Source organism: Podarcis tiliguerta (assembly GCF_965153285.1).
Source record: "Podarcis tiliguerta genome assembly, chromosome: 12".
NCBI classification, from domain to species: Eukaryota; Metazoa; Chordata; class Lepidosauria; order Squamata; family Lacertidae; genus Podarcis; species Podarcis tiliguerta.
In genome coordinates, this window is record NC_139545.1 from 16,113,862 (window position 1) to 16,132,526 (window position 18,665).

Genomic DNA, 18,665 nt, shown 5'->3' on the forward strand with positions numbered 1-18,665 from the left:
TCGTTCTGGAGGTCTGTTCTTAACCTGAAACTGTTCTTAACCTGAAGCACCACTTTAGCTAATGGGGCCTGCTGCGCCGCTGCTGCACGATTTGTGTTCTCATCCTGAAGCAAAGTTCTTAACCCAAGGTACTATTTCTGGGTTAGCGGAGTCTGTAACCTGAAGCATATAACCCGAGGTACCACTGTAATATATGCATTCCCGGTCTCTTTAGCTCCAAAGTTATGTTTCTTATTCTAATACAGTGGACGCTCGGGTTGCGAATGTGATCCATGCAGGAAGCATGTTTGCAACCCGCAGCGTCTGCGCATGTGTAAAGCGCGATTTAGCGCTTCTGCGCAAGCGCCGAAACCTGGAAGTAACCCATTCCAGTACCTCCAGGTTCGGCGCGGTGCACAACCCGAACTCGCACAACCCAAAGTCTGTAACCCGAGGTATGACTATATTTATATACTGCTTAATATACAAAATACCCAAGTGGTTTGCATAAAACACAATAAGATTAAAAAGGAAAAGATAAAGCTGTTTACAGCATTGTAACCAGAATTACAAATAAATTCTTCAGTAAAAAGAGAGTTTATTATTAAAACATTCAGTTAAATATCAATAACTGCTAAACAGCAGTGTGATGATTCTAATGAGCAAGGGTAAACCTGTTTAAATAGATGGGTCAGCAGGAGTTATTTAAAGTTTGCTACTATTTCTATTTCACAAACAAGGCAGGGCTGGGGTCCCATAATGTCAAAGGACTGAAGGTAGTACAGAATTTCTGGGTCCATCGGTTTACATCTCTTATCTTGCAATATCCCAAGAGAGGATCTCCTGTAGGCGTAGTCATTTATTGAACTAAGTGGCTGGAAACAATCAAGTCAGGGGACATTCTTATGGATTCTCTCCCTATTCTTTTTATCTAAACTCCCAAACCAATCTCCAGCTTCCTTTATAGGACCAGTCTCAGGAATCTTACTTGATTTCAAACTCTCGTAGGAACTTCCTTTCACCTTCCTTGAAGAATTGCTTTTAGAATTGCTTTGTTCCTTAAGGGAGGTAATGGGTCCTATGATAACAATGCAAGAAAGGTTATTGGGGAAATGCAGAAAGGAATGTGCCTCACCTTTCCCCACCGGGATTGTTGCTATAAAATTCAAATATTGTCATCGAATTTTCCTCCTGAGCTTATTGGTAGGTATAAGGGGCTTAGATTGAATAGGCCCCATTTCCAAAAACAGTTTATGGTGCTAGGAACTCTAGGCAAAAGAACTCATGACCCAGATTGTTAAGGGTAGTTGTTAACATTTTGTAAAATTTTCTTGCTTACAGAGAAGAGCCCATTCAGTATGATGGAACATTGGAGTCTTTCACAGATGTTGGTGTTCCACTGGCAGAAGGTAAGAACAGGAATTTAAAAATGCAACATTAAGGAGAAAATGACAACTTGTGCAGGGGGAGTTAAGTTTTAAACAGCGTCTACTCTTAAATGTTAATGGGACGCGGGTGGTGCTGTGGTCTAAACCACAGAGCCCTAGGGCTTGCTGATCAGAAGGTTGGTGGTTCGAATCCCTGCAACGGGGTGAGCTCCCGGCCACATGACCCGGAAGCTGTCTGCGGACAAACCCCGGCTCCCTCAGCCAGTAAAGCGAGATGAGCACCGCAACCCCAGAGTCGCCCGCGACTGGACAGTACTAGTACAGTACTACTGCATACTTTGTAAGAAGGGTCATCATTTAAAAAGCTCACCAGTGATATGCCCAACTTCATAGTTAAGCATTCTGTTCTTAATTTTACTATGTTTCAGCAGTATGTGTTGCATTTTTTCCAGTTGATGGAAGTAAATCAGAATTCCTATGCGGAATAAGTTCTACAGGAGGTGTAGCTGAATCCTGTTTTGAGGATGGGCAGTTGAGCGAATCAGATGATGTTTTAAAGAGTTCTAACACAAATGAAAAGGTACTGAAGTGAATTAATTTTTTGTTTATAAAAGGTAGTGTTGCAGAAGAGTGTCATTTATTTGAGGGAACTTTTGTTAAGTACTGTAGTAAATTGCACTACATACAGCACAATCCAATGCATGTTTACTTAAAAGTAAGTCCCACTGAAATTGGGCAGTTCTAACTTCCAATTATGTGTGCATTGGGTTACAGCCTTAGGCTGCCCTCCAGATGTTTTGGGACCACAACTCCCATCATCCCTGACCACTGGTCCTGTTAGCTAGGGATGATGGGAGTTGTAGTCCCAAAACATCTGAGTTTGCCAAGTTTGCCTATGCCTAGCCTTAGAGATATCCGTATGCTGTTTTAATACAATGAGATTCATTAGATGTACTGTTGTAAACCAGCATGGTACTTTTAATTTCTCTTTCATAAATCTGAAACTGTGCTGTGAATCTTAAGTGTGTAAATCAAAATTAAGCAAAGCAAGGAAATTGGATGAACATTAAAAAATGATTTGTTCTTTTATTAACTTATGGGTCTAGCAATACTGTGAGATATAGAGGGAAGCCATGGAACTTCCTTCCATTCTAGATTTGAAGACGACTTCGGTAGGCTTTTGTTGGTATTGTTTCATAAATAGGACATCCTGCAATAGGGAGTTGGACTTAGACATTGTAGAAATTGTAGAACCATAAACAGCAACCATACTTCTTCCGCTTGAATATTCTATGAACAAAAAGAGAAAGTTATTAAATGAATCATGCGTTTCTGTTTATTTTATTTTAATCTTACAGTACAAAGTTTCAACTGTGAAAGAAGAAGCAGAGATTCAGGACACTGCAAAAATGTGTGTATGAGTTTAAGTAGTCCTAGTTAAGTGAAAGGATGACATTTTATCTTCAAACCTTTTTCTCTGGTCTTATACTCAAGATTAGACACGTAGAAGTTAGAGATAAAATGGCTGTTCAGAAGCTCTCCTTGGGGAGAGCATTATAGAGCTGAGGCACCACAAACAAAATGGGCCTTTCCCCACCTGCCTAGCAAATTGTCCTTTAAGCTACCTGGGTATCAAGCTATATTATTATATTATATTATATTATATTATAAATTTCCTATACCACCCTTCATCCAAGAATCGCAGAGCAGTTTAGGACATAAAAACACAAAAATACATCACATAGTCACAAACCAAAACAAATAACCTCTTCCCACAGTATTTTATTTATTTCTTTATACCTTAAAATGAATGTTGAATTGAAGCTATTCTTGAGAAGTCCGTACTTGAAGCCATTGGAACTGTGTTAAAACTGGCAAGATGTTCCACTTGACCAGTTTTGATATGTAATTGAAGCAGCAGTATTATGAACCAGTTGAGGTTTTGAGCAGTCTTCAAAGGCAGCCCCATGTGCAATGCATTCACAGTAGTTTAATAATAACTGCCCATGTTTTTGCAGTTGCTGGAAGCCAATTCATGCCACAGCATGAAAAGCATCAACAGTTAGTGCAGGGTTTAACAGCAACTTGATACAGAACGTGTTGAAAGGCCACTTCTCAATTCACGCAAGCAGCCTGTCAGTAGTAATTTTGTCCTGCTTAGATTTAACTGCAGGTTGCTCACCTTCTAGTCTATTACTGATCTTTGCCACCTATTGAGCACATTGACCACTTCATCTGAGTTTGAAAAGGAGAAATATTACTGGGTGGTTGTCGCTCCAGAACAGGGTATGTCAGGGGTCAGCAGCCTTTTTCAGCCATGGGCTGGTCCACCATCCCTCAGACCATGTGGTGGGCCGGACTATATTTTGGAAAAAAGAAGAAGAATGAATTCCTATGCCCCACAAATAACCCAGAGATGCATTTTAAATAAAAGGACACATTCTATCATGTAAAAACACACTGATTCCCAGACCGTCTGCAGGCCGGATTGAGAAGGCGATTGGGTCGCATCCGGCCCCCTGGCCTTAGGTTGCCTACCCCTGGTGTATGGCGTCACTTAGTGATTTTACATAGATGTAAAATAGCATGGAGCATTTTGGAACTTCACAACACAAGTGCTGTGGAGCAGAACCCTAACCAATATAGTCAATGGAGGAGGATTAATAATAATAAAAATTATTGCCTCATCAGCTGGTCCCAGGGCAGGTTACAGCCATTTAGATGGTACTGATCCAGAAGTGATAAATGCTATGCCCAGTTCATCCCCTCTATCTGCTCACATTTCTTCTCGTTCCCAGCTCACTTGCTATGTGTATCTTTGCAATCAGTAGGAGCAGCCTCCTCTCCTCCACAAGGGAGGTGTGCTTGGATATAGAAAATATAATTTACTTTATTGTGCTAATTTTTAAATAAAAGATATAAAGTTTTTGTATTATTAGTCAAATAAGCATCTTTTTCCTCATTTGGAATTTAGTGAGAGGGCTCAATACATTGAATCTATGAGCCATGATCATCAGCTAGAATTGACACTTCCTGCTATGAAAACTGATCCCCGGCAGCAAGTCCCAGCAGTGAAACCGTGGGTGAATGGTATTGTATTAGTTCAAAATACCTACACATTTTGTTTTATGGTACTACTGTGCTACTTTTCTGTGTCTGTATAAAGGTCTAGTTCATTGACAGGATTTGGTTTGCAGGAAAAACCTGTGGGCTCACTCATGTGTGCTGATGTCCTCCATTTCCTGGCTCACAGCCATAATCTCATAATATTTGAAGCTATTACTGCTAGCCATAGTTTGCCCATGCTGGAAAGCTCAGTTGGTTACAGAGTGGTGTTGATAACACCAAGGTTGCAGGTTTGATCCCCATAAGGGACAGCTGCCTATTCTTGCATTGCAAGGGCTTGGACTAGGTAATCCTTAAAGGTCCTTTCCATTCTGCGGGAACCACAGTCTAAACCACAGCTGAAGTGGGCAGTGGATTCTGGTGGTAGTGGTAACCATAGTTTTCCCAGTTCAAATGTGGCAACAAACTGGTTTCTGCAAACCATGACATAAACAATGTGCTGGAAGAGGCAGGAGTGTGTGAGCCCACAGCACATTCCAGAGCCATAAATGGTTTGGCCATGATGTCTGTGCACCTGATGCAAATGTATGTGGATGGGTGTGCTTGTTACTTTATGTTTATAAAAGTTAAAATCCAACCTAGGAAAAGTAGGGTGACTCTGTATTAAAGCTTGGAATTAACATCTGGAGTTTCCTTTCTGTTGCCTGTTTCACTTAGTTCTACCTTCTGTAGCCAGATCAGAGGGTTCTTAGCTTAATTGTACTCTAGATTTGCCCATGCCAAGGCAACCGTTAGTTGAGATTTAATATAAATGCATCTTTGTTTAGCTAAAATGGCCATCTAATTAAAATACTGTGGAAAGTTAGCTAAACAAAATCTAAAGATGACAGTGAAATAAATTACTGAATCAGTGCAGTATTATGAATATTTAGGATAACATTTGAGTGCCATTTCTGTTTTCATTGGCCAAGACTCAGAGAACCATGTAACTAGTTCTCTGCACTCAAGAAAGCTTTGGCATTACAAAACTGTTTTTGAAAACAAGGAAACTTCAAAAGTAGTTTGCTATGGCAGGAGGTTTGCGTTCAGAGAGTAAAAAACACACAATGAACCTCCACGAGTGTCCTTACACGTTTTGGATTCTAGTCACCATATTGAGTTAGATCCTGATTAGATAAAATCTTGAGAAACATGGCCATGCATGTAAAGTAGGGTGCAGGCCAGATCCTATTGCAGTCAAAGAGCCCAAATGATTTTAATGTCTAAATTTGACCCTATGTGACCAGAACTACATTTTCTGTGTACCTAATCATGCTTACTTGGATTCTTCAGAGTTACAGCTTTACAATAGAATTCAAAATATTTCAAAGGCTGTCACCCCAGAAGTCAGAATGGGGTATTGAAATAGCCCAAAGTTTTCCTTATGTTGAGACATCCTTCAAAGACTTAAAATAAATTACAGAATTCCATAGTTAAAATGAAGCATTCCTCTCACTTTTTTTAACACAGAGTTATTGTATCCTCTGGGAATATAGGAATGCATAATCATCAAACAACAAGTTTAAAGGCTGTTGAAGGGGTAGTGTTGTGGGTCCAACAACATGGAGGACCACAAGTTTGCTACCCTACTAGTAAAACCATATAATTCTTCCAAATAGTTTTGTACTTCTCTTAGGATGTTGAAGAGCTATATGACCAAAAGAACAGCTACACACAAAATAATTTCAAAAATACATTACTTGTGTGTAAGATATCAATGTAGTACACTGACTGTTGGCATATATACAATAATATAACCAACCACAACTCCTCCTCTAGCTTGGCAAGTGTCTAAGGTGGGGTGGCAAAACAAACCATGCTTAAGCAAGTCTGTTTGGTTAGGACATGGCTCTAAAATGTAGTTAAACAACCAGTGGTTTATAAGGTAACAACAGATCTTTGCTTCAGATCATGGTTTGCTGCTAGAAAACCATGGCTAATCTGATAGGCAGGGTCCAGATATTTGAACAAACACACTTTGGCTAAACAAACCATGATTTAGAGTTGTGTGTGAACCAGGCCACTGTCTATATACTTTAACATCTGAAAAAGCATACATAAAAGAAAATGTATGTGTTAAGGTGTACAGTATTCCTGCATAGATGCAATATCAACATAAAGAAATCACTCTTTGTTACGTTGACACAGAATCAGTTTGAAAATTGCAGAATTTGCCTTCCAGTGTGGCAAATTTCATTTAAGATTTGTTATTACTCATGGTACTTGAAAAGAGTTTAACTTGTCAGTAGACAGGAAATGAAAACTTTAGTTGTCAGTCATCTCTGGGATAAGATAAGTGAAGTTTATAATGTATAATCATGACTTATGGCTATTTCATTCAGTTTAGGAGGGTTTTTTTCTTCAATCTTAGATTTCAGGTTCTCAGGGAAAGGTCCTCTTTTGCAGCCATCATATCCCAACAGTTTAAAAAAAAATGTTATGGTAAGTCCTTAAAATTCATAAATTTCTGCAACTAAGCATAAGCCTAGCTACCATTTAAGCATTTACATTGTTAACAACCATTTAAAGCTATTTAAACAGCTTTAAACAGTTAGATGCAATTTACATGCTTGTTTGAGGTTTCTCTTTCATAGGCTTTAGTCATCCTGTTTTCAACTGTCCTGCTTTTATATAAAGTTTCTGACTTAAGGTATATAGCTGCTAGAGACATTTGATTCATAATTTTTGAAAATTTAGCATAATCAGGGTCCCTTCCAACTCTACAAGTCTATGATTCTAAGCCTCTCTTCTTATTCTCAGTCCCAAATCTGCTAGCTTGAAAGCTGATGCAAGGCACTCCACGCTACTGAGGCCATCTGAGCCTCAAGCAACAGCAAAGGAACCAGTAGTACCCCCAAGCAATGTACCCACTCCCTCAGAAACAAGCCATGCTTCATAAGCCAATAGCAAATCATGGTTTCTCCTCATGGTTTGTTGGTAGAAAAATAAGCTATAATTAGTTTGCTGGGCTAGGTTTGTACATTCAAGTAAACCATTGTTAGGTTGATCAAACTATGACACTTTGTGCTATGTGTGAAGTAGTCCATACCCTGCTAAATGCACATAAATCCCAAAATATGTGTACCATAAGTGTTTTTTTGGTTTTCAAATGAGAATTCTGAGAGGGAAATGAAAGACTTCTCTCTGGTTGCATTGCAGACTTACCTAGGATTGAGTTATCTACCCCGTGGAGTCTGCAGAATTCATTTCAATACATTGAATGGTTGTCAGAGAGCAAATTGCCGGTATTCACATTCACTTGCACCAAAAAATGAAAAGGTAAAAACTGTGTGTTTCTTCTCTGTGTAAATACTTGGTTGGTGCTGCCCGGTTAAAGAACAAAATACGTGAGGCCTTTATCAGATCTCCAGGATAAGATTGTCATTAACAGAGTAATCAGAGAATTCTGTGGCCTGAGAAACATACACATGTTCATTGCTTGATGACTGCAGAACCCATTGGTGATCTGTGAACGCAGCCATCAAATAAGACGGCACAGATAAAAATTTAATACCACCTCAAATGTAACCTGTGAACTGGCTTTTGTAGAAAATGCCAGCCTTAACTGCTGTTGCCTCCAGCAGAATGCACAATGGGAAGTGAAAGAAACTATGCCTTTTCTCCATGAACAGGGTGAGGGTTCCTATGGGGTTTTTACACTATTCCTTAGCAGCAATGTGCTGCTTGCATCTTCAGCATAAGCCCAATACAAGGACAAAACATTCCTTTATTTCCTGGGTTCTCTACCCATGCCTGGGGAAAGTGGCGAGTGGGATGGCAACCACAAACAATGGGTTTGGCTAGTATACTAAGCAAAAGGTTGTGCACAGGTATGGTAACAATGGTAAAACAATTGTTGCAGTTCCATGTGGAAGTTATTCATGCTTTACACTCTTGTCCACATCTAACTCTTAGCTACAGTTTAATATGTATTGATTATTATTTTTTAGCTTTACTAAATATAGATCAATGTGTACTTCAAAATTATTTGCCTTTGTGGATCCTCACATTTTGGAAACTTGTAATACGCTTGTAATAGATAGCAAGTTTATCTGTAATATATTTATAATAGATTTGTGGTTTTATTTTATTTTCCAGCTTTTCACTGAAATACTTAATACATATATAAGTATCGGTGAAGAGGTTTTGTTGCAGCGTGCAGGTATGATATTATCACCATTATAAGACAAAATATAGGTTTTGCTTGAAGATTGACGGTGCCATATGTAACAGACCACATAATACATTCCATTATACAGTTGAGTAGAAATTTGGCTGTTAACATTGCATAGTTTCTTAACATGTATCCTAGCACAGCATTGCTGAAATAGTTTTTGATTGTCAATCTAATATGTAGATCATAAAGGCAAAAGCCTGTAACCAAATAAGAGGATAGTTCTGCTTAGATCTGGAACTCTATTCAGAACTAGAATTCTAACCTGAATGAGTTTTTTGCGTGGTATAAGCGCTTAAAGTTCTTTGGTTTGTGGGCTTTATTATATTAGTACTTCGGTGCTGAAACAGGAAGTATTATTATCAGTATTGGGACATATGTATATGGGACCAAGGCCCTACCGTAATTTAATTTAATTCTTTTTAAAAAACAATAATATGCAGATGAATTGTTGCAGAAGCTCTAGATGACATTTTTCAAGGTAGTGAATTTCGCTGTTGAGAGGGAAATTGTGTTTTCCTAATATGCTCCCCACAATAAGGTTCTTTTGGATATTGTACATATTGAGTCATCCTTCCTGGGTGTTTGCTTTAGTAGGTACTATCCCTCTCTCATTTTAGGTGAAGTTATAAAGGTAAAGGGACCCTGACCATTAGGTCCAGTCGTGACCGACTTTGGGTTTGCAGTGCTCATCTCGCTTTATTGGCCGAGGGAGCCGGCATACAGCTTCTGGGTCATGTGGCCAGCATGACTAAGCCGCTTCTGGCGAACCAGAGCAGCGCACGGAAACGCCGTTTACCTTCCTGTCGGAGTGGTACCTATTTATCTACTTGCACTTTGACGTGCTTTTGAACTGCTAGGTTGGCAGGAGCTGGGACCGAGCAACGGGAGCTCATCCCGTCCCAGGGATTCGAACCACCGGCAAGTCCTAGGCTCTGTGGTTTAACCCACAGCACAACCCGCGTCCCCTGGTTAGGTGAAGTTATGAACCAGTAAATATTAATGTGGCCTACAGATTAAAGTGCTAAATTAATTCTTCATTGGGCTTGACTAGGTATGCGAGCATTTTCGGATCCAAGATGTGCTAGAACAATTGTTGTAAAGGAAAGGAACAAAATTTGGTACAGCTATTTTCATCCAACAGATTATGAAATAATGCTGATGAGAAATAAAGGAGCTTTTCATATGTTCATAGGTACTGCTCTCAACATTATAAATGCACTTCCCCAGTAAAATAGATTTTCAGTGCTTCATTTTTACTCATTTTTGCCTTTTAAAAAGGTGTTAATTAATGTTTCAGTAGTATGCTACATAAAACAATTTCACACTTAAATTTCCCATTTTTTTAGCCCAGGTATTTACAGATTACTGCAGAAATGGCGTTCCTGAAAAGCACTTGGATTCACAAATACTAAATAACCTGCTAACATCTTTGCTCCAGTGCTGTTTGCTGAAAGAATTATTTCATGTATTCCGCACTAGCATAATGATTAAAATACTGGTAAGTAACTTGGTATTTTTTATTAGTGAAGCCTATATATGTCTACCTAGAAGTAAGTCCCATTGAGTAAATGGGTATACAACTGCAGCTTAAAAGGCCTTCTTACTCATTATATAATGACTTGTCATGTGTTTATCTTAATAAGCTCTCAATTTTGTTTTCTTGGCTTTTGATTCTGAGCTATTAATTTGGAAATCATAAGATAATTTTTAAAAATCTACAAGAGCCAAAAATGTTAAAGTGGGGCAGGGAGGAGAGACAAAATTGCTATGTAAAACTCCTTTGATTTTCTGGGTTGAGTGGGCTGAAAACTAAACTTGCAATGTAGTCCATTCCATTAGTTTTCTGGAAGTGGCTTTTACGTTGTGTGAAAGCTCAAGTATAACGTGCAAAATAACGGAAACATAAGGAAAACGGAATGCACTGCAGTGTGGATGCAGCCTAAATCAGTCTCGAAGCAAGCCTGAACCCAGACTGAAATAGGTCTAGATCAGGGCTAGTCAACCTTTTTATTCCTACCACCCACTAATGCATCTTTCTTGATGGTAAAATGTCCTTACCTCCCACCAGTGCTCGATGGAAGGAGGATTCAGCTTGTGCCATAGAACCCCCTATTGCCCACCTAGAATCCTGAAACGACCACTAGTGGGCGGTAGAGAGCAGGTCGACAACCCCTGGTCCAGATAATGCATCTTGTCCAAGAATGTATGTAACTGAAGTGCCACAATCCTCTTGGTTACCTGCCTCAAAGTGGGAGTATTAGTGTTCAGCCAGTAGTTGCCAGGAAGTCTGCATATGTGATTTCTTTAGGAGTTGTTGCATCACTGCTTCCTTCAGGTCGGCAGGCACCACTCCCTTGTGTAATCGCATGTCAGCCAATCATACCTTACAGACTAGCTTTAATTCAGTAAAAAGATGAAGAAGATGATCCCTTTTGTTTTTCTCCCTTTGGGGGGCCACCACCCAAGACAGTGTTTCTTTTAAGCCCTTTCCCTGGGAAGCTGATGTAATCAGGAGTCTACTAGCTGGAAATGGCTGAGTCGGGCCTGATTCCTCTTGAAGCCAAACTCTCTTGGAGAAACACTACAGGTAGAAAGCAGGCAGCAGAACTTTGGTTCCTCATCTGAGCATATATCTACACGCAATACCCAGAAAAGTTCATGATACTGAGGAAGCTGGCTCAGTCGTACAACAGCTCGTGAAACAATACATTTATTAGTCTTTTTAAACCTAAGTTGTTATTAAGATCAAGTACCCCCCCCCCAAAAAAAAATCACTTGTTTGGAAGATACCGTATTTTTCTGTCTATAAATGCCCCCTATTTTCGGGGACTCCAATTTAAGAAAATGGGGGGAGATTGCCCAGAGTTGTTGAGCTTTTTGGGAGGAGGAATGCCGAAAATCACTCACCAGACTGACAAACGCTGGTAATCGCCCACATCACAGAAGCAGAGAAGCGTCTGCCCATTTGGCACAGCAGCTGCCCTTGCCGCAGCCACCAATCAACCACCCAATCGCCGCAGTCATGGCGGTCACCACAGAATTAACTTCCTACACCACTATCATGTTGCCTGTCCAGTGCTTGAGGTTCGCCAGGACAGGTGATACTGCACAGATGCAGTATCCCAGTCACTCAGAAGTGGCAACCACATGCCATGGAGTAATGATTAACTCTTGGAAGCCATCTATATGAGAGTCAGGTGTTTTGTTTCAGATTGAAATTGTTCCTTGAAGTTCTGTTAATTACAGCTAATATATTTAACTCTAACGTTAAGGCATTTTTGTTTAGCCAACTGTAGACATTCTCCTCAATGTCTTTGAGCAAGTGGCGTCCATGAAACTAAGAGTCCTAGTGCCTGAGTTAATTGACATTTCTTGTAAGGTATGACTTTGATTATTTGATTCTATCCTAAATGTCATTCTGCCTTTTGCATAAATTTATCTGCTTCTTCTACATGTCTTATCAATCACGTAAATTATGTTCATTTTTATTTTATTTTATGCTTTCTCATCCTGAAGATTGTGGGTCCAAAGGTCAACCCCTTTTAAAAACTGACTCCAAAAGAAAGTTACAGTCATACCTCGGGTTGCGAATGTGATCCGTGCAGGAGGCACGTTTGCAACCCGCCACATCTGCGCGTGACGCGATTCGGCGCTTCTGCGTATGCGCGTGACGTCATTTTGCACGTCTGCGCATGCGTGAGCACCGAAACCTGGAAGTAACCCGTTCTGGTACATCCGGGTTTGGTGCGGTCCGTAACCCGAAAACGCGCAACCCGCAGCGTTCGCAACCTGAGGTATGACTGTATATGAACATAGAGCATATTTATTGAGAATACATTCTACCATCCACAGTCAACACGCATAGATGTAAAAAGTTAAGTCAAGAAATAGTATCAGCCTTGTAGATAATATACTAAGCTATTGTTTGTTTACTGCATTTATATTCCACCTTTTTTCTCCAATGAACTCAAGGTGGTATATATAATTTCCATTTATTTGTTACATTACTATTTATATAATTAAGTTCACTGGGCGGTTTGTTCAGATGATTAAAACTGACTAAAGTTATGAATGCCATGGAGGTGTTCCTGCTCCTGTAATATTAAGGACTTTGTATGTTTGGAAAGATGCTTTCTTGAATACAAGGGAGAAAGATTTTTTTAAAAAAAATATAATGGGAGCATGGAGGATTGCAGCTGAATTTTGTACTGTAAATCGGTATAAGATTTGGAGAATTTGGACAGATTCATAGAATCTGAAGTTTTATAGAATTCTGGGTCATCCCTTTACATGATCATAAGCTCTGTCACGTACTAGCTTCTTCTATAGGCCTCTGCAAAGGCTATAACATCATAGTATTTAGAAGACTTAACCCGGTCAGTCCTAGGACTAACCTTAGGCATTTTATATCTCAAGGGGAAAAAAATCAAAATTTACTCCCTTCTTACATAACACAGAGGTCTACTAGCAGGAGGCGCAAAATTGGCATCCAAACTAAAATCTGTTGCCTGAAGTGAGTGCTTCATGTTATGATAAGCCCTGGCTTTACCATAGGAATAGTATAATTTGCATTACCTATGAGTCAGTGCAACTGTGAATTAGACAGAATTTGGCTGGAGGTTGGAAATGCTGTTGCCTCCAAAATCCATTTAGCTATAGAATTCTTTCACCAGTTTTCCCTTATCCCCAGAGCATATGTTATATAAGGCTTTATACTAGAGATTGGCAACCCCTTTGCTGTTGAGGGTCGCATACAGTAGGGCTAATATTTTGTTGGTGGGAAATGCTGACAATGGGTGAACCCTGAACCCAACCCCTTTTCTTTCTCTGCTTGGGGAAGGAAAGATCACTCATGCCAGATAACAGAACTGATCACTTGCAGCGGGATTTTGAAAGCCAGTTGCCCAACACTGCTTTATACATAGATGTATTACTTAACTGTCTATTGTTAATCACTTGTACAGAACATTGTAAACATAGAAATGCTTAGGAAGTCTTCAGTGATATTCAGGTTTTTGGTGCTTTGGGGTTTATTTCCTTCCTGTCATAGCTTTGTGATGGTGGAATGGTTTTTAAAGACGAGCACATTGGCTGCATCACCACATTCCTAAACCAACTACAAGTTTCCAGTCAAGAACAAGCTATTTTTTTGTCCAGGTACGTTCTTCTCTTATGTAATCTGTATTAAACCTAAAATATAAAATATATTTTCTCAGCTACTTGTGCCATAAAATGCCAGTCTATGCATTTTATAAACTATTTTTCGATCTCAACAAGATGACAATATTAAATATTGGGTTATATTATTGATTTTATTTATTTTTTATTTTGGAAGCTGCCGTTGGGGGCTCTTATGCTTTGTTTTGTTGTTGTTTAGTCTTCTTAGTCGTGTTCGACTCTCCATGACCCAATGAACCAGAGCATGCCTTGGAAACTCTCACTTTCTTCTCAAAGCTTCTCCCTTTTTATGTCCGTGGAGTTTTCTTAGGATGTACAAAAATGAAGAACGGAGTTTGGCAATATCACTTTCAAATGTGTACATACAATGTGATAAAGATCTCCCATTTCTGAACTTTTATGTCTGGTTCAGCCATAACAATCCTGGTCTAATAAAGTATGGTTTATCAAACCCAAAATGAGAATTTGCTTATGTGCTTCCTCCTTTCTCTGATGCTCCACAATTAGGTCTCAGTTTATTAAACCATAGTTCCTCTTTATATCCAAACATGGGGACTGTAGTATGACCTTAGAGTATAAGCTAGGATATGAAACCAGGATCAGATCCTAGTTAAACCAGTTTCCCAGTTTGGATGCAAGAGAGAAGCTACGGTTTAAGAAACCCTGGAAGTCCTTCATTACAGTGCATAATGCTAATCTTCCATCTAATAAACAAACCATTGTCATTGCATCTGAACTGGGACTTGAACTTTCTATTGGAGCCTGTGGACAGAGGAAGGAGGAATTGGAGTGAAACCCAACTAAGTAATTAATGAGCTACACTTGGTTATGCTTACCACAATCCCCAGTAAGTATACAGAGTTGTTGGGTAAATTTAGGAGTAGAAAGAGGTAATTGTTTAGGCTGTAGGGACAAAATCAGAGGCCACAACAGGTAGGAGAATAGGGAAGCAGGAGGGAGGTGCTGTTTGGGTAATGTCACTGTTAGACCCTCATTATAGTAAGCATTGTCAGCATCTTTTATGAGCTCCTTCATCTGCCAATTTTTAAAGTATTATGAAGCCTGTGCCCTCAAACCTTTTGCTGTATTGTTGTTGTGTAAACGCCAAGTGGCAAGAGACTTCCAGCAGTACCAGTGCTTGCCCATGGTTCAGTTTCCTTAGAATGAAGGTCAGTGGAGACTCTGGCGTCTTTAGAATATATGGTTTTATTTACATATATGCAAGCTGAGCATAGGATGGAAGGGCTCACACAGTATTAACATTCCAACAGATCTTGCCTCCCCATTAGGTTCTGAGGGAGATCCCCAGGACATAGCTCTGGGTCCAGCAGGGGCCCAAACACTCTCGCACACAGCCTTCCCCCCTTTGCCTATTGTTATCTGCCCTAGGGTGATGTAGCATACAGCCAGGTGAGGTGGGAAAAGACCCCACACATTTGTGTCTGTGGGAACAGAGCAGCCTCTTTGGACATGTAAATGGAAGTAATTAACTGGTTAGCTAAGGCAATTACCTTAACTTAAGAACTGGTTTGGTTTCCTCTCACACAGGTTTTCTCTCACACATTCTAACCTCACATGCACAGCATAATAGGCCTGGAAGGAACACAAAGATATCCTCACTGAACCACATAAACATCTAACACTATGAAGTATCCAGGTGCACACTTTTGTTGTATGCTGCAGTTGCTTCCCTTGACCTCCATAATAGTACCCATGCCATGCAGCAGATAAAAAAACCCCTGGATCATATTTTGATTGCAGAGTGCATCCTTTGGGGGGGGGGGAGTGCAGCAAAATATAATTATTTAGAAAGTCACTTGTTGCTTTTTCTGTTAACTCCAAATTTAAGCTTTCTCAAAAGCAGATAACTCTTGTTCCTAAGATTTCAGGCAAGACATTTCCATAAGGCTAGCCTCTGCGGCTTGGATTCAGCAATTGCAGAATTTCAGGTACAGTATATACTCATTGTTTTAAAAGCAAGCTTGAGAGGACATCTCAATACTACTCAAATCAAATGGAAGAAAGATACCTTGGAATCAGTAGACCTTGCTTCTGTATATCACATGGCGGTCGGGGTGCTAAATGCTTGAATGGCATATTTGCTCTTGGTGGTTAAGTATTCATAAAAATATGGAGGGAAATAACTTTCCCTTCCAAAAGGAGAAATAAATGGGGCGGTGAGAGACTTAGGGACCTGGACTGCTAAAGCCTGCTTAAATGTCCCCCAATCTTCAGTCTCAGAAATCACATTGAAGTATTTGTTAAGTATTCAATGTGAAAAGCTTGAAGATTAATTGCTTCATCACTCCTAGCTAGCAGTTGCAGTTCACCTGACCGCTACACTATCATCTTTCATAATCTTGAGTATTCTTCCTTCCTTCCTTCCAACCATAGTTGCTTCTCAGAAAGCTTGACTCAAATGCTTACACAGTGTGCCAGCCAAATGTGTCTGGTGACTTCATGGCACTGCATCTTGTTCATCCTCTTTTTAATTGGAACAGAAAGTCATCTGTTGATCTTAATAAGTCCTGTCCAAGAAGATCCTTCCCTGAAGAAATCAGTCCTGATAGTAGCAGCTTTTGGAAGTACTAAATGTGAATGGTATTAGGCTTGCACATGATGAAAACTTGACTTTTTGACAGCTTTTTGCTGGGGAGAAAAGTTGTGGGTGCACCTGCATCCAAGGTTTTCATTGGAAAACCCACTGAAGGGGAACAAGTAGCACAGCCTAGCCTGAGGTAGATTGCAACCTCCATTGCTGCATTTTGTATATGTTTAAAAAGCTAAATAGAAACCCAAACATCTTTGTATTCAGCATCTATGTCCCTATGAAGCTACGGTTAAACAAAATGTAAAGTATCTGTCAGCTGCTTAAGGCAGTACATTTTAGATACTATTATATATTTCCCTATTTGAAAATTGGATTGCATTTTGCAAGAACAGCTCTGAATAATATCTGATCAATATGTATTGTTTGAAGAATAATTTGAAGGCTTATCTTTCAGTTTTTTTGTACAATAACTATTTTGAAGGCTTTGGGTGTGAAAGATCTTATAAAATTTACTATTTTCCCAGTGACAAAGTTACAAACAAATCCCAAGTTACTAAAGTGAGATAACACTTCCAATTTAAAAAGAAAAAATTCAAATGCTTATTAAGTTTACTATGTTTGTGATCATATTAAATTATGAACAATTCTATTTTCATTTTATTACTTTTTGAACAGCATTGCAAAGAAAAAGGTGACTGGGCCAAACTGGGAACTTTATATGTTAATGTGAGAAGTGGATGTGAAAATTTTGGTGACCTTGAAAAGTACTCGCTGTGCATTGCTAACATCCTGACCGATTCAGTGACAGAAGAGAGACCAGGCGTTCCTTTTTGTGAATTTGCAGTTGCAGGTAAAATTTGTACAATATTGCCCGTTATTCTGGAGTCACGTGCAAAGGGAACTTTAATAAAAGTTAGGGGTGCTTCACCAAAATACCATTTCAGCAAGCACTATCACCCCCAAGTCCTCTTCTAAGTGCTGCACCACCACAAATATTTCACAGGCAAACCAACCCAATGAGATTTTTTTAGAGGAATTTCACAGGCATGAAGAGATCTTTAAAAAGTGCACCCACAGAAGTTCATCTAACACTGATACGTGTGCCTCATCTGCAGTGTGAGGAGTCAACCCATTACCCTTATACTCTGATTGTGTGGCATGTTCAGTAGGCTGTGGACAAGGTAGCAGAGCAAAGACCAAAACACATGTATGTTTAAAAGCAGGCCAGAACTTCATTATTTGCAGCAGGTAAGTGGGTGTTGACATAGCAGTGGGGCAGGATTGGTTCTTGATTCGAAAAGCCCTGCCTGGTGTTTGCTAACCCATCCTAGCACAACCACTGAGGCATTGCACTTGGGAGTTAACCAGCATCAAGAACCCGCTATAGCACAGGCCATGCATTTAGGATCCCACTGGCAACCTCTGGTGAGCAATGGCAGGCCTGAGCCTCTGAGCCATGGCAGAGACCTGAAACATTGCCCCCAATACCCCATATGAGGCTCCACCCTGCACTGGAGATTCTGCCCAGTGCAATTTCTGCCAGAGTTATGACGAAAGAGAACAAACTCCTAGCAAAGTAGGCTTTCTACTGAAGGAAAGGCAAAAGCCTCCCAAACACTTGACTTGGTACAATTGAGAACAAACCAGCAGCCAGTATGGCACCTCAGTGAAATGCACTAAACCTGGATTTCCAGCTGTTTTTGGACAACAATCCACATCATCGCTGACCGCTGGGTCCTGCTAGATAAGGATGATGGAAGTTGTAATCCAAAAACTGCTAGCGACCCAGTTTTGGGAAACCTTGCACTAAACCATGGGTAGGCAAACTAAGATCCGGGGGCCGGATCTGGCCCAAATGCCTTCTAAATCCGGCCAGCAGACGGTCTGGGAATCAGCGTGTTTTTACATGAGTAGAATGTGTCCTTTTATTTAAAATGCATCTCTGGGTTATTTGTTGGGGCATAGGAATTCATTCTTTTTTTCAAAATATAGTCCGGCCCCCCGCAAGGTCTGAGGGACAGTGGACTGGCCCTCCTGCTGAAAAAGTTTGCTGACCCCTGCACTAAACCATAGGAGGGTAGATGAGGAAGTTCAGTGAGGAAGGCCTGGTCAGGCATGTGGCAGTTCCTTTTAAGCAAGTCCTCACTCCCAGAGTTCCCATGAGAGCAAATGGAAACCCAGGGAAGACAAGGGTGTCCCTGACATGCCAAGAAGGTGCCAAACCACAAGTTATCTGATAAGGCATTTCTAGGCAGGGAAACACACAAAGCCATCATGGCCAGCTGGG

At 40.1% G+C, this 18,665-nt stretch overlaps 1 protein-coding gene across 1 annotated transcript in view; it reads left to right on the forward strand.

Moving 5' to 3' along the window:
* TOPAZ1 (testis and ovary specific TOPAZ 1) overlaps positions 1–18,665 on the forward strand; it is a 35,626-nt gene that overhangs the window by 8,201 nt on the left and 8,760 nt on the right. The window contains exons 3-14 of the mRNA XM_083404635.1: positions 1,321–1,388; positions 1,820–1,947; positions 2,726–2,778; positions 4,342–4,457; positions 6,844–6,914; positions 7,632–7,751; positions 8,571–8,634; positions 9,996–10,147; positions 11,936–12,028; positions 13,700–13,806; positions 15,710–15,776; positions 17,054–17,228. Coding sequence (XP_083260761.1) covers positions 1,321–1,388; positions 1,820–1,947; positions 2,726–2,778; positions 4,342–4,457; positions 6,844–6,914; positions 7,632–7,751; positions 8,571–8,634; positions 9,996–10,147; positions 11,936–12,028; positions 13,700–13,806; positions 15,710–15,776; positions 17,054–17,228 — 1,214 coding nt within the window. The remainder of the gene's footprint in view (positions 1–1,320; positions 1,389–1,819; positions 1,948–2,725; positions 2,779–4,341; positions 4,458–6,843; positions 6,915–7,631; positions 7,752–8,570; positions 8,635–9,995; positions 10,148–11,935; positions 12,029–13,699; positions 13,807–15,709; positions 15,777–17,053; positions 17,229–18,665) is intronic.